Below are 15923 nucleotides of genomic sequence, written 5' to 3'. Positions count from 1 at the left end.
ATCCTTCAGCTGAGGGGAGGGGGAGGAAGAAAGGAGAGAGGAAGATGCCGGGTGTCTGTGGCCAGTGTAGCAGCTGAGCTGCCACTCCTTCCAGTATTTCTCTCAGACTCAGTCCCTTACTGCAAGACGTTGTCGACTGCTGATCACTGCGGAGTTTTGTAACTGTCTCTTTTTTTTTTCTCTGTCTGATTGATTATTCCAGTTAATTTATATTTGGATAATATATATTTTGTCTTTAATATTGGTACTGCTGGCATCTTATGGCACTTATTTTTGCAAAGTAAAAGAAATGTAGCAGTTTCATGTTTTGTTGATTTAATATTTTCTACTGTTTTATTTTTATTTATTTATTGGGTGGGGGGGGGTGCAAGTAGCAGGTCTTGCCTAGGGCACAAAATAGTCTAGCACTGGCCCTGCATGGGAGGCATACAGATTGGTGCAGTCAATTTTGCTATCGATCCAGTGCTGAGCTGTGAAGGACACTGCAGACATGCTGCATGATCCCGCACAAGTTCGCACCAGACATTACACCTCCGTTTTGGTGTGAACGAGACACATAGAAAACCATTGTTTCCTGTGTGTCTTGCAGAAACCTGTAGTTTTTGACTGCAGAAAACTGCAGGTCTCTGCAGATGCTGTGAACAAGTCCTAAATCTCCCCCATTGGATTAATATGAAACTTTAAGGGCACGTTCACACCATGGTGCAGAGACATCAGTTTTTCTGCACGCGTTCTGCAAGGACACAAAAAAATCAATTATTCTCTATGTGCCCTGTTCACACCACTAGTATCATGTGCAGAGTTTTTCTTTGTAGGAATTTGCAACATGTATAAAACTCATTGAAGTGCACATGAAAACTGACATAAACTGGTGTCTCTGCAAGTGAAATCTGTGCATCAGTTTCCAACAGTTTTTCTGCACAAATGGTGTGAACGAGGCCTAACAGGCCTACAAACTTCAATTGCTGGTACTGCTACTAGCAGGGCTTTTTTTATCAGAAGATCGGTTATGGAACTCAACCACGACCCCCGAAAATATCCCTTCCTCCACACATACCCTCCAAATCACATTAAAATAGTGGGTGTAATAAAATTTTACAAACAGAGGGAGGGTTTTAAAGGGGTATTAAATACCATGAGTGCATTACATAGTGTACAGAGTTGCGGGGGTTACATGCAGAGTGCAGAGTTCAGGGGTGCAGTGTATACAGAGTGCAGAGTTCAGGGGTGCGCTGCATACAGAGTGCAGAGTTCAGGGGTGCGCTGCATACAGAGTGCAGAGTTCAGGGGTGCGCTGCACAAAGAGTGCAGAGTTCAGGGGTTTGCTGCATATAGAGTGTAGAGATCAGGGGTTTGCTGCACAAAGAGTGCAGAGTTCAGGGGTTTGCTGCAAATAGAGTGTAGAGATCAGGGGTTTGCTGCGCATAGAGTATATAGTTCAGGGGTTTGCTGTACACAGAGTGCAGAGTTCAGGGGTTTGCTGTACACAGAGTATATAGTTCAGGGGTGTGCTGCACACAGAGTGCAGAGTTCAGGGGTTTGCTGCATACAGAGTGCAGAGTTCAGGGGTTTGCTGCATACAGAGTGCAGAGATCAGGGGTTTGCTGCACACAGAGTGCAGAGTTCAGGGGTTTGCTGCATACAGAGTGTAGAGATCAGGGGTTTGCTGCACACAGAGTGCAGAGTTCAGGGGTGCGCTGCATACAGAGTGCAGAGTTCAGGGGTTTGCTGCATACAGAGTGCAGAGATCAGGGGTTTGCTGCACACAGAGTGCAGAGTTCAGGGGTGCGCTGCATACAGAGTGCAGAGTTCAGGGGTGCGCTGCACACAGAGTGCAGAGTTCAGGGGTGCGCTGCACACAGAGTGCAGAGTTCAGGGGTGCGCTGCACACAGAGTGCAGAGTTCAGGGGTTTGCTGCATACAGAGTGCAGAGTTCAGGGGTGTGCTGCACACAGAGTGCAGAGTTCAGGGGTTTGCTGCATACAGAGTGCAGAGTTCAGGGGTGTGCTGCACACAGAGTGCAGAGTTCAGGGGTTTGCTGCATACAGAGTGTAGAGATCAGGGGTTTGCTGCACACAGAGTGCAGAGTTCAGGGGTTTGCTGCATACAGAGTGTAGAGATCAGGGGTTTGCTGCACACAGAGTGCAGAGTTCAGGGGTGCGCTGCATACAGAGTGCAGAGTTCAGGGGTTTGCTGCATACAGAGTGCAGAGTTCAGGGGTGCACTGCATAACAAAGTGCAGAGTTCAGGGGTGCGCTGCACAAAGAGTGCAGAGTTCAGGGGTGTGCTGCATACAAAGTGCATCTTCAAAATGTCTTACATTTGTTGCTGTAGCAAGCTGAAGCACCCAGTTGGCTCTAGTACCTCCCCACACACTGTAGGTGGCTCGCCTCTCTCATTTGCAAGAAGATCATCCAGTGGGGGTGTTTGCATCCACACTGCACCCCAGGCACCTGCATCTCTCTTATCCCCATCCTGCACCCAGAGGAGATCAGATCTGTGCGAGCTGTTGAGACACAAGCTATCATTTGTAAACACAGAAGCTGGACTTCTGTGTTTACAAGTGATAGTGGTGAATAGGAAGCAGAGGGTCTGAGTCAGAAGTGGTGGAACTGAGTTGCACCAAGTTCCAACTGAAAAAAAGCTCTGGCTATTAGTATTACAAAAGGAGAGAATGGAACTATCTATAAAAATGAAATTTTATACCAGCAGAATGGAAGTACATAAGACAGTGTAATGCAAGTGTAATTATAGTATTATTGAGGGGTTCGCCATCATTTTTTCACTTAGATAAGTCCTACCTTCAGATTTTTGGCAAATGTATCCTTTCTTCAGTTCACAGTCTTCTTCGGTCCAGGTCCTAGCATCCATCACTGCACCCACTTTCATAGCCACACAGTCAGTCTACAAGGAAACATTTACATTGGCAGGATTACCAAAAGCAAATTAGCACTAAAAAATGAATGCAATGACAAACTCACCAGCATTCTTCACAACACTACAATGAAATTTGATAGAACGTGGGATTCGTGATTCAATACTTATCTGTCCCTTAGTGAGGCCTCAGCTGACCTTCCTCTACTTCAACTTCTTTCTTATTCTCTTTCTTTTCTCTTGTTTTTTTTCCTTTGATTTCATAATTTTAGCATTATTTCTTGATGTACTCAAGTTTAATGCCTGACTACTGCTGTGGTCATATTCTCAGGTGTTTAAATATTATATTTTCTTAATAGTGAAATATGTCCTGGACCATTGATGATGATTGCTGTTTATCCCTTTAGTCTATGGGTCATGCCAGAGGCACTTCTGGTTCCCATATATGTGTGCTAGAATTTATATTTGTTTTTTCCCTCTTGAGTATTGTCAATGCAATGGATGTTATATGTGACTGATAACCTGATAGTTGTATACCTCTTTTATTGTACTTTGTCATATTTGTACATTTGATCTTTCCAATTAAAAGATTTGACTTTAGCCACCACACCTAAGGATTGGTACACCGAAATAAATTCAATTTTTGTTCTAGAGTTTAGATACTTTAAAGAAACCTAATAACAAGTTAATCTGTTAGATTGGAGTAAAGTCATAAAACCTGGTATCCATATTTGTTTTAGGAGTGATTCTGCAGCTATTATGGCAAGCATCTCTCAGGTCTGTTTATCAGATTAGGTTGGAGGACAGCAAGGACATAGCGCCCAACTGTCCCTGATTTTGAGGGACTGTCCCTCATTTGGAACAAAGTCCCTCTTTCCTCCTCATTGGTTCTTTGTTTTTGTCTGATCTATATAGTTGTATAAAAAATGCACTACTTATCTATCAAAAAAAGAGATCATCGTTCCCTCGCTGGGAGGCAGAGGAACTCCCAGCAGCCGAAGCCCCATCCCGTGACAGGGGACACCGGCCGGCTCCAGGAACTGGGCAGCGCACAGGGGTGACCTCATCAACCCCCGACCACCAACGATATGCTCGCTGGGTGGCCAAGGAAGGCCCAGCAGTCGCAGGCCGGAGTCGAAGGGGAGGCCGGTTCCCGGCTCCAGAGCCCATGCGGCGCGTGGGAATGACATCATCCGCCACAGCCCCCACCGCGCTCCGAGCCGCCCTTTCTCAATGGGCCCACTGGGCGGCCGAGGAAGGCCCAGCAGCCGCAGGTAGGAGCAGGAGATCCCGATTCCCGGCTCCGGAGCCCGGGTGGCGCACGGGGGTGACATCATCACCAGCTGCATCCCCGAAGCTCCGAGCCGCCAAGCCCCACCCACCGGTGGCTCACCGGGCTGCCAAGGATCCCGGGCTGCTGAGCAGCATCATCCACCCGGGCCACCAGCAATCCCGGAGAGCTGGATCCTCTTCTCCCTCTTCTCCCAGCCCCCTCACCAGGAAAAGCAGGCCGACGCTTCACTGGCGGGGCCAGAGGGTCCCCTAAGGGGCTCCCAGAGCGGCACCGAACCCGTGCTGTCAGTTCTGGGCTAAAGCGCACCGGAGGCACGGACCGCCGAGCACATGTGCGCCTAGGAGAGGGGCCTGGTGACATGGGCCTGGGTCCGTGCAGCATGTCTGACAGCCTCTCATGCAGCCACCCCGAGCCATTTGCTTCCGCCGCTGCCTGCAATTGGGATAGCATCCCCTCCAAGTCACTCATGGCCCAGTGTTTTCTTTGCAGGTATAAGAGCAGGATGAAGAAACCACCCCCGTGCTGACACAAGCTCCGACTGACCTCCGACAAGACCCTTCCCACCTCCTAATCCTGGCAAGACCACCCCTCAAGGTTGCATACTCCAATCAGGTGAGTAACCACCCCCTTACTTCCTGCATATACTCCCACCCAAATACATGCTCCGCCTCGTCTACACGCCCCAGTCATGCTGGCCCTCCCTTTTAGCTTTCTTCAGTCCAGGCCCTGACTTTCCTAAGCATTAATTAATGTATCTAGTTATGGATCCCTGTAGATGTGCACATTGCTTGATGGTTCTGTTACTCCAGTTTAAATTTTTGTTGCTCTTGTCATTTTTTTGATCCCCATATCTACCTTTAAAATTCCCAAAAAGCAAATTTAAACAAGCTAAGTTCACTCATCAACAGCTACAACTTACTTTGTCCTCATAGTTATAATAGTAATAATTTCTCGCGGATGGATGACCTTTGGCCCAGTTGGTATAATATACTCCAGTCTGGTCTGTCCATCGATACTTCTTATCCCAGCTGATATCATTCAATCCAATCCAGACAGAATTTTTAAAATCTTTTAAATTGTAAGTCAGGAAAGCTGGAAGAAAACATAAATAATTTAGAACAGAAGAATGTGCTAAAAGGAAGCCATGACCTTGTTACGGGGTTGTACAGAGTGTGTAGAGGAATAGCTGACGAAGGAAGAGAGGGCAAAGGGCTAGAGGCTTTATCTTGATGCACTGCTGGTAAATGGTAACCTCAAATGCTTGTACAGTAACTAAGAGAGCATACAAAAACATATTCTGAAAAATGAACAAAGATGTCTGCTTGCTTTTCATATGGGCACTTAAATTATGATACATATATACAAATGTATGAATGAGAGCAAACCACGTAGTCTCCATTAACCCTTTCGCTGCCAAAAGCAGTTTTTGCATGTTAAAAAATAATTTTAGGCCTGAAGATTACACAAAAACCACAAAAACAATATATATTTTCCGAAAGCAGACACCATAGAGAATAAAACAGTAGTAGTTTAAATTTTTTATGTCACACGATATTACCACAGAGGTCTAAGAAATGCAAAATTTCAGTAAAAACACACACTAAAGTGAATTTTAGGGCAAACATACGCAATAAATGAACAAAATTTTTGGTAAAATATAAAAGATGAGGTTGCACCGAGTAAATAGATACCAAAACATGGCAAACCTTAAAGTGGCTCTAAAGACTCAAGGTTTTTTACCTTCATGCATTCTATGCATGAAGGTCAAAAAACTTTTCTGTGCAGCATCTTCCCAGTCCCCTCTAATACCCAAACGCCATCTAGATAGCAATAAGCACTGGAGTCTCGGTTATCCCAGGACTCTCTCTCAGAGCCACTGGCTCCCACTGCTGTCAATCACAGCCAGTGAGCCAATGAGAAGTGAGAGGGGGTAGGGCCAAGCCATGGCTTCGAGTGTAAATGGACACAGGGAGCAGCGGGTGCCCCCATAGCAAGCTGATTGCTGTGGGCGCACCTGACAGGAGGGAGGGGCCAGGAGTGCTGGTGGGGGAGCCAAGAAGAGGAGGAATTTTGGCTGCTGTGTGCAAAACCACTACACACAGCAAGTGAGTATAGACAAGTTTGTTATTTTTTCTAAAAAAAAAAAAATAAGCCCTTAGAATCACTTTAAATACCACCAAAAGAAATCTTTGTTTTGTGTGAAAAAAATTATAAAAATTTCATATGGGTACAGTGTTGCATGACAGCGCAATTGTCATTCAAAGTGCGACAGTGCTGAAAGGTGAAAATTGGACTGGGCAAGATGGGGGTAAAAGTGCCCGGTAGGCAAGTGGTTAATGTGAGCAGGCTCATGCCTGAAGAGGTACTGAAAGACTGTGTGCAATTAGGAAGGAGCCTGTGCAGGTCACGTGGGACAAGTTTGTTTATCACAAAGCTGTGTGTGATATTGTGGTAAGTCTGTGCAGAGATCAGACTCAGAGACTAGGGAGTCAGGATAGCCAGGAAGCTGGGAAAGTTCTGGTTTGTTGTGATGCTGACAATCCCTACAAGGGTAACCTGTGTGTTTTGAACCTTACTTTGGAAATAAAGGGGGTAAAAAAAGCCCTGAAATGTACTTCATCAACTGGACTGAAATTGATGAAAAGTGCTACACTTAAGTGAACCTCCCACAATATATGGGGTTCAGTCCTAATGGAAGTGCTCATATAAGGCACAAAGCATTACATCCCCAAGAGTATCTTCTGGGCTAACACCCCGGTCACATCGAAGCCAATTTTGAAATTGTGCGACTTATTGTGAAGTCGCACGATGTCAAAGTTGGGTGACTTGAGGTGCGATTTGCAAGATATATGACACATATGTCTATGCAAATCGCACCAAAAGTAGTGCATGCACTACTTTAGAAATCAGTGCGGCTCCGACCAAGTCAGAACCGCACCGATATGACTGCTCTAATAGTGGACAATAGGGTACGACCTGGCATACGATTTGCAAGTTGCATGGCATGCAAATTGCATGTCAAGTCGCACCCCGTGTAACCGAAGTGTAAATCTTTCACTAATATCTACATATGTTTTGGTGATACAAGTGTTGTGGACTGTGTGAACATGTGGATTGCTAAGGGAAGCCCAATCTCTAAACACAGCCCTGTTCAAAACCTTGAAGAAAATCAGAACAAGTTACTGACTATATTACCTTGCATCAAGTCATCATGTATGCTGGCAAGATTTCCTTTTAACAGTTGACATGCTGACCTTCCGGCAACCCAGTCCACCAACTCATCCTCTTCTTGGCCAAATATTCTATAACACTAAAACAGACAAGGTGCCAGTTATTCAACTGCATTATGGCATACCTTATAGAGTCAAGGCAGCTATTTTGTGTCAGTCCTTTCAGAGCAGGCATCCTATCTATACACTGGGGAACTGACAAGGTGAATATTGCTTCAGCACGTTAAATACATAACTGTCTATCATTTAAAACCCCATCACTTTGTTCCTCTTTCCAGATGTCAGTCTTGTTGATCTGATTCCCAGACCTCTATAAAAAATGTACTACTTAAAGTATATTATATGTATCACACCCTGTCGTGTACCTTGGTTGAAAGCCGAATTGACAAGAGGGCTTCCCTTGTGACTCTGGTCCGAGAACCCCTGAATGTGGTGACAGAGGTACAAGGCTCAAAGAAGCACGGGTGCCGACAGCTTGATAGCAGGTGACTGCCATGGTCAGGGATGTAGTCAAGGTGAGCCAGGGTAATACACAGTGAGACAGCAGCGTGGCCAGGAGGCAGGCTGGGTTTGGTACCAGGCAGAAAGCAGAGTGAGGTCCAGTAGCAGGTAGAACATAGTCAGAGGCAAGCCGAGGTTAGCACCAGGAGATCAGGAAGAGAATAGTCAGAGGCAGGGAGACTGACCATTTGGAAACTCGGGCACTGCCCGAGGGCCCGGAGTCTGTAGGGGGCCCCATGAGATGCCCCTGGTACCTTTTTCATAGGCTTTTTTGAGTTTGGGCAAGGACACAGGGGCCCCATGATCCCCTATTGCCCGGGGCCTCATGAGTTGTCAGTCCGCCCCTGGTCAGAGGCAAGCCGAGGTTAGCACCAGGAGATCAGGCAGAGAATAGTCAGAAGCAAGCCAAGGTTAGCACCAGGAGATCAGGCAGAGAAGAGTCAGAGGCAAGCCGAGGTTAGCACCAGGAGATCAGGCAGAGAATAGTCAGAGGCAAGCCGAGGTCAGCACCAGGAGACCAGGCAGAGAATAGTCAGAGGCAAGCCGAGGTTAGCAGCAGGAGATCAGGCAGAGACTAGTGAGAGGCAAGCAGAGGTTAGCACCAGGAGATCAGGCTGAGAATAGTCAGAGGCAAGCCGAGGTCAGCAGCAGGAGATCAGGCAGAGAATAGTCAGAGGCAAGCCGAGGTTAGCACCAGGAGATCAGGCAGAGAAGAGTCAGAGGCAAGCCGAGGTTAGCACCAGGAGATCAGGCAGAGAATAGTCAGAGGCAAGCCGAGGTCAGCACCAGAAGATCAGGCAGAGAATAGTCAGAGGCAAGCCGAGGTTAGCAGCAGGAGATCAGGCAGAGACTAGTCAGAGGCAAGCCGAGGTCAGCACCAGGAGATCAGGCAGAGAATAGTCAGAGGCAAGCCGAGGTCAGCAGCAGGAGATCAGGCAGAGAATAGTCAGAGGCAAGCAGAGGTTAGCAGCAGGAGATCAGGCAGAGAATAGTCAGAGACAAGCCGAGGTTAGCACCAGGAGATCAGGCAGAGAATAGTCAGAGGCAAGCCGAGGTTAGCACCAGGAGATCAGGTAGAGAATAGTCAGAGGCAAGCCGAGGTCAGCAGCAGGAGATCAGGCAGAGAATAGTCAGAGGCAAGCAGAGGTTAGCAGCAGGAGATCAGGCAGAGAATAGTCAGAGACAAGCCGAGGTTAGCACCAGGAGATCAGGCAGAGAATAGTCAGAGGCAAGCCGAGGTTAGCACCAGGAGATCAGGTAGAGAATAGTCAGAGGCAAGCCGAGGTTAGCACCAGGAGATCAGGCAGAGATTAGTCTAAGGCAGGCCGAGGTCAGAATCCAGAATCCATAGAGCAAGGTCAGGAGCAAGCCGGGTCAGCAATGGAAGATCAGTCAGTACAAACAGGAACACAGGAACACGGGTCACAGGAAGCTGAAGAACATCCAGCAATTAGTACATATGATGAGTCCTTTAAATAGGCAGCTCGGCGCCAATGCGGGAAGATGCGCCTATGTGTCAGTGCATGCTGGATATTAGCCTGGGCTTGTCTGTGTGCTGGTACATGTGCAGGAGCATTAGCTGCATGAGAATTCGCATGAGCTGCAGAAGAATTAGCACTAGTTTCCTGACACACCCCTAGCTAGTTACTAGGATTAGGTATATTTAGTCTGTCTCACTCAGGGGCGGACTGACAACTCATGGGGCCCCCGGGCAATAGGGGATCATGGGGCCCCCGTGTCCTCACCCACACCCAAAAAAGCCTATGAAAAAGCCAATGAAATGTACCAGGGGCATCTCATGGGGCCCCCTACTGACCCTGGGCCCTCGGGCACTGCCCAAGTGTTCAAATGGTCAGTCCGCCCCTGGTCTTACTGTATCCAGTGGAGCTGTACTTTGTTGTTAGGCAATTTTTTAGTTTTGCTTCCAGTGTGTTTTATTATTCTAGTCTGTTCAGTGTGTCCCTTGCTGCAGGTTTGATTGCTCTCTCTGCTCTCTGTAAAACTAATGCAGGCCATAGATGGGTCGAAAATTGGTCGATTTTTCTTTAAAAAAAATGAAAAATCGGTCGTTCAAGCGGCCGACGTTACCAGCATTGGTAAAAAAAAAAATCGGCCGATTTGACATTTATAGCGGTTGCAACAATGTATCTATTTGTATCCATTTAGGATACAGATGTTTTTATTCGGAAACAAATAGATACAATGTTGCAGCCGCTATAAATGTCAAGGAACTGTCAAAGAAATAGTGGAGCTCTCTGCAGGGACACTTTTTGCCGGACTGGAATTCCTCTTCTTTTTCATCCTCTTCTTCCTCTTCTTCTTCTTCATCCTCTTCTTCTTCTTCATCCTCTTCTTCCTCTTCTTCATCTTCCTCTTCATCCTCTTCTTCCTCTTCTTCATCTTCCTCTTCTTCTTCATCCTCTTCTTCTTCATCCTCTTCTTCTTCATCTTCTTCTTCTTCCTCTTCTTCTTCCTCTTCTTCTTCCTCTTCTTCTTCATCCTCTTCTTCTTCCTCTTCTTCCTCTTCTTCTTCCTCTTCTTCATCCTCTTCTACTTCTTCATCCTCTTCTTCTTCTTCTTCCTCTTCTTCCTCCTCTTCTTCTTCATTCTCTTCTTTTTCCTTTTCTTCTTCATCCTCTTCTCCTTCCTCTTCTTCTTCTTCATCCTCTTCTTTTTTTTCTTCTTCTTTTTGTCTTCCTCTTGCAGGTCACTGCTCATGCGCAGATTTTTTTATCGGTAAAAAAATTGGCCGATTTGCCCATCATTGCCGCGAAAATCGGCCGATTTTTCCGGTAAAGTTTTTTCCAACTTTACCGATAAAAAAAATCTGCCAAAATACCGAAAAACTAACGATCCGAAAATCGGCCGATTTTATTTTCGGACGAAAAATCGTCCGATGTTCGACCCATCTATGGCCTGCATTATGCGGGCCATAGATGGGTCGAACATCGGACGATTTTTCGAACGATAAACAAAAAATCGGTCGTTCGTTCGACGTTACCACCGAGTAAAAAAAAAAAAAATCGGCCGACTAAATCCTAAAGTTCACCCCATAACTTCTGTCCCTTGCAGGTCACTGCTCATGCGCCGATTTTTTTATCATTAAAACGATCGGCCGATTTGCCCATCATTGCCGCGAAAATCGGCCGATGGACAAAATCAGCCGTTTTTTTTTCCAACATAGCCAATTAAAAAAATGTGTCAAAATCACGAAAAACGGCCGACAAATTCACTCACTAACGATCCGAAAATTGGACGATTATTTTTTCGGACTAATTTTCGGCCGATTTTCGACCCATCTATGGCTTGCATTAGGGTTGTTCTGGAATGTAGGTGTGGAGCAAGGCAAATGGCCCAATCCCTGGGAGAGTGGCCCAGATGGCTGCTGGGAGTCTGAATAAATACTCAGAGACATAGAGCTTCCAGGTCTTTTTCCTTAGAAAGAGATCAAAGCCTAAGGGGGGTTGGTTGTGCCTGCTCTAAGATTTCCCATGTAATCCTCCATCACTTATATTCCCAGCGACACTGGTGGTCAGAACAATTAGAGAGAGAAAAGTCATAGATGGATCAAGGCTGGCTCTGCAGGGACCATTTGAGATTCAATCCATCTATGGGCAATCCATTGACTGACTTGGGTAAATCAGCATGTTGGATTTTTTTACATTGCAATTATAGCCGCTAGCAGTAACCATAATGCTCTGCTGGCCAGGAAGGCTCCCTGCCAGCAAAACACTATAGCACTGCGGGAGGGATTCCTCCATCAACACTTACTGCCATTAACACTGACTTGGACAGTGAAAAACTAAAATCAAAAAATAACCAACACTCCTTCAACACTTAGTATTAAAAACAAAGCTTTTAGTTCCATGCATTTGCAAATATATGTAGAAGCCACACTGCCTTGTCCAGCCCCTCTGTGAGGAGACAGATTTCTAATGATAGCCATACACTATATGTAAAATCATCCAATGTCGTTTTCAAATAATGAAAACTCAGTTGTGAGAACAAATAATAGTGCCATCATGTAATTTCAATCGATAAATCGTTCAATGGACATACATGAATCAGTTTTTTGTCCGCTTTGTCACATGTGTGCTATGCACACAGTTCAGTTTTTAACGGGCGAGAAACACATTAACCTTTCAATTTATAATTTTGTTCGGTAGAATTTGCCAACCTGTACTTTCGATTTTTTGGTCTCTGAAAAGTCAAAAACGAGTTTCTATTTGTGTTCATTAACTGAATGAAAAACAAAGGAACGGTCCAAATGATATATTTTCAAATGATTTTTGCCTAGTGTATGGTTAGTACAAGGAGGGATTTCTCTCAGACTAGAAAGAACCTCTCACTTTCCTGTTTGGTCTACAAGACAAGAAGTAAAGAAAAATTTCCCTAAGAAGACATAGATGTGGAACAATTCTAACAGTGATCTAAAATGAGAAAAGTTTAGGCATTAGATGTAGGTTAATAAATAAATAAATTAATTAATTATTAATTCCCTTTATATTGTAATGCACTGAGCAAACTGTTGGCGCTATATAAATCCTGTATAATAATAATAATTTACTGAAAATTCCACTTTAATGAAGGATACATACATACCTACTAAGTAAAGGGAAAGAAATGCTGTTTTTTTATCCTAATACAGAGGGGCCCAAAAAATGTATACACACTTCGAACATGAAAAATATATACATAAAAATGTTATTACTAGATTTATATAAAAATCAAAGGGTGGCTGTAAGTCATGTCTGAATTATGTAATCACATTAGAAGCTCAAAATGGTCACCATTAACATCCAGAAACCTATTTCCAGTCGGGGTGCCTTTCAGAAGTATTTTCAGTCTCGAGGCACCTCTGTCCCAGGCTTGCTTCATGTTACTGTGTGTTGCAGAATGCGCACAAAAACGCGCTCATTCCTAACACGCTGACAAATGCTCTGCTCTTTAGGGGTGACATTCATTCTAAATGGTACCCCACAAGTTGGCAAACGCAAGGGATTTTTGGTGTGGTAAAATAAAAAAAAAAGGGTCATGGACGACTTTTCCTGCATTTCTGCAGGTAGATCAGCCCAATGAAATGAATGGCCGCAGCTGGAAGTATACCGCCAGGTGAATAGGGCTGCACTGCAACCACCCCGCAACTGTGTGCATTGCACAGGGGTACGGTGTGATGATGCTGCATTTACGGGGTTATATTTCCTCTTTACCGCCTGTCAAATGCTTCTGAAAAGCAATCTGAGCATGGTTTGCTTTTCAGAGGAGCGGCAGCCCTTGCTGCTATTAGGAACAAGCCCTAAAAGCAGTTCTGATATTTAAAGAATAGGAGGTCAAGATTAAAAGTAACATTCACACATACAAACACCTGTGTACACACACACATATATACACACACATAGAAACTCATGTATATATACACACACAGACGCATGTACACACACATACAGACATATGTACACACATACATACAAACACATGTGTACACACATATACAAACAAACTCATATATATATACACACACACACACAGACACAGACATGTGTACATGTACACACACATATATATATATATATATATATACATACACACACAGACGCATGTACACACATATATATGTACACATATATGCATACATACATATATACACATACATACATATATATATCTAAAATAGGGTGCAGCGCTAAATACTATAAAACTTCGAAATACAATATTGTATTTCGAAATTTTATGGTATTTAGTAGAGATGAGCGAATCGAAGTATCCGAAGTGGAATTCGAGTCGAATTTCGGAAAAATTTCGATTCGTGCCGAATCCGAAAAACAGCCTAATTCGGACGCGCGAATCGAAATTTTTCCGAAAATGGCGGCTGACATGTGCGGCGACGGAGCGGGGATGTCGGGGAAGGCGCGCAGACAAGGCGCGCTGCCCCATAATGCATTCCTCAACGACATGTGATCGCATCAGCCAATCAGCAGCCAGCCAGCCAGCACTGTGTAATGGTCGAGGTATATATAGCGGCCATTTTGGAAATCTTCATTTGCCTGCAGTCATTGAACAGAGGCAGACCGCTCTGTACTAGGGACAGGGACAGAGTTAGGGCCACAGAAACAATACTTGGGGACAGAGAGAAGTTACTTAGGGACAGAGAACCATTACTCAGGGACACAGACTTGTTAATGAGGGCCACAGAATCGTTCTTTAGGGACAAAGAAACGCTAGTTAGGGCCACAGAATTCATACTCAGGGACAGACAGAATTGTTACTCAGTGCCAGAGAATTGTTACTTAGGGCCACAGAAACGTTATTAGGGCCACAGAATTTTTACTCAGGGACAGACAGAATTGTTACTGAGTGCCAGAGAATTGTTACTCAGGGACAGACAGAATTGTTACTGAGTGCCAGAGAATTCTTACTCAGGGCCACAGAATTCATTCTCAGGGACAGACAGAATTGTTACTCAGGGACAGACAGAATTGTTACTGAGTGCCAGAGAATTGTTACTCAGGGACAGACAGAATTGTTACTGAGTGCCAGAGAATTGTTACTCAGGGACAGACAGAATTGTTACTGAGTGCCAGAGAATTGTTACTCTCACAGACACAAAATTGTTACTTGCACAGACACAGAATTGTTACTTGCACAGACACACAATTGTTACTCAGGGCCACAGAATTCATACTCAGGGACAGACAGAATTGTTACTGAGTGCCAGAGAATTCTTACTCAGGTCCACAGAATTCATACTCAGGGACAGACAGAATTGTTACTCAGGGACAGACAGAATTGTTACTGAGTGCCAGAGAATTGTTACTCAGGGACAGACAGAATTGTTACTGAGTGCCAGAGAATTGTTACTCTCACAGACACAAAATTGTTACTTGCACAGACACAGAATTGTTACTTGCACAGACACACAATTGTTACTCAGGGCCACAGAATTCATACTCAGGGACAGACAGAATTGTTACTGAGTGCCAGAGAATTGTTACTCAGGGACAGACAGAATTGTTACTGAGTGCCAGAGAATTGTTACTCTCACAGACACAAAATTGTTACTTGCACAGACACAGAATTGTTACTTGCACAGACACACAATTGTTACTGAGTGCCAGAGAATTGTTACTCAGGGACAGACAGAATTGTTACTGAGTGCCAGAGAATTGTTACTCAGGGACAGACAGAATTGTTACTGAGTGCCAGAGAATTGTTACTCAGGGACAGACAGAATTGTTACTGAGTGCCAGAGAATTGTTACTCTCACAGACACAAAATTGTTACTTGCACAGACACAGAATTGTTACTCGCACAGAGACAGAATTGTTACTCAGGGCCACAGAATTCATACTCAGGGACAGACAGAATTGTTACTGAGTGCCAGAGAATTGTTACTCAGGGACAGACAGAATTGTTACTGAGTGCCAGAGAATTGTTACTCTCACAGACACAAAATTGTTACTTGCACAGACACAGAATTGTTACTTGCACAGACACACAATTGTTACTGAGTGCCAGAGAATTGTTACTCAGGGACAGACAGAATTGTTACTGAGTGCCAGAGAATTGTTACTCAGGGACAGACAGAATTGTTACTGAGTGCCAGAGAATTGTTACTCTCACAGACACAAAATTGTTACTTGCACAGACACAGAATTGTTACTCGCACAGAGACAGAATTGTTACTCAGGGCCACAGAATTCATACTCAGGGACAGACAGAATTGTTACTGAGTGCCAGAGAATTGTTACTCAGGGAAGACAGAATTGTTACTGAGTGCCATAGAATTGTTACTCAGGGACAGACAGAATTGTTACTGAGTGCCAGAGAATTGTTACTCTCACAGACACAAAATTGTTACTTGCACAGACACAGAATTGTTACTCGCACAGAGACAGAATTGTTACTCAGGGCCACAGAATTCATACTCAGGGACAGACAGAATTGTTACTGAGTGCCAGAGAATTGTTACTCAGGGACAGACAGAATTGTTACTGAGTGCCAGAGAATTGTTACTCTCACAGACA

The 15923-nt window shown here is 44.7% G+C and overlaps 1 protein-coding gene across 1 annotated transcript in view; it reads right to left on the bottom strand.

Annotated features, from left to right (window-relative positions):
• LOC149449091 (macrophage mannose receptor 1-like) overlaps positions 1-15923 on the bottom strand; it is a 164558-nt gene that overhangs the window by 39520 nt on the left and 109115 nt on the right. Inside the window, exons 21-23 of the mRNA XM_089693713.1 lie at positions 7364-7478; positions 5088-5260; positions 2802-2904 (exon numbers count right to left, since the gene is read on the bottom strand). Coding sequence (XP_089549839.1) covers positions 2802-2904; positions 5088-5260; positions 7364-7478 — 391 coding nt within the window. The remainder of the gene's footprint in view (positions 1-2801; positions 2905-5087; positions 5261-7363; positions 7479-15923) is intronic.

This window comes from Staurois parvus, unplaced genomic scaffold, assembly GCF_062004578.1.
Source record: "Staurois parvus isolate SC_StPar_1 unplaced genomic scaffold, SC_StPar_1.0 ptg000636l, whole genome shotgun sequence".
Taxonomy (NCBI): Eukaryota; Metazoa; Chordata; class Amphibia; order Anura; family Ranidae; genus Staurois; species Staurois parvus.
Note: the sequence above shows the minus strand (reverse complement) of the source record. Positions and strands in the feature narration are given on the sequence as shown.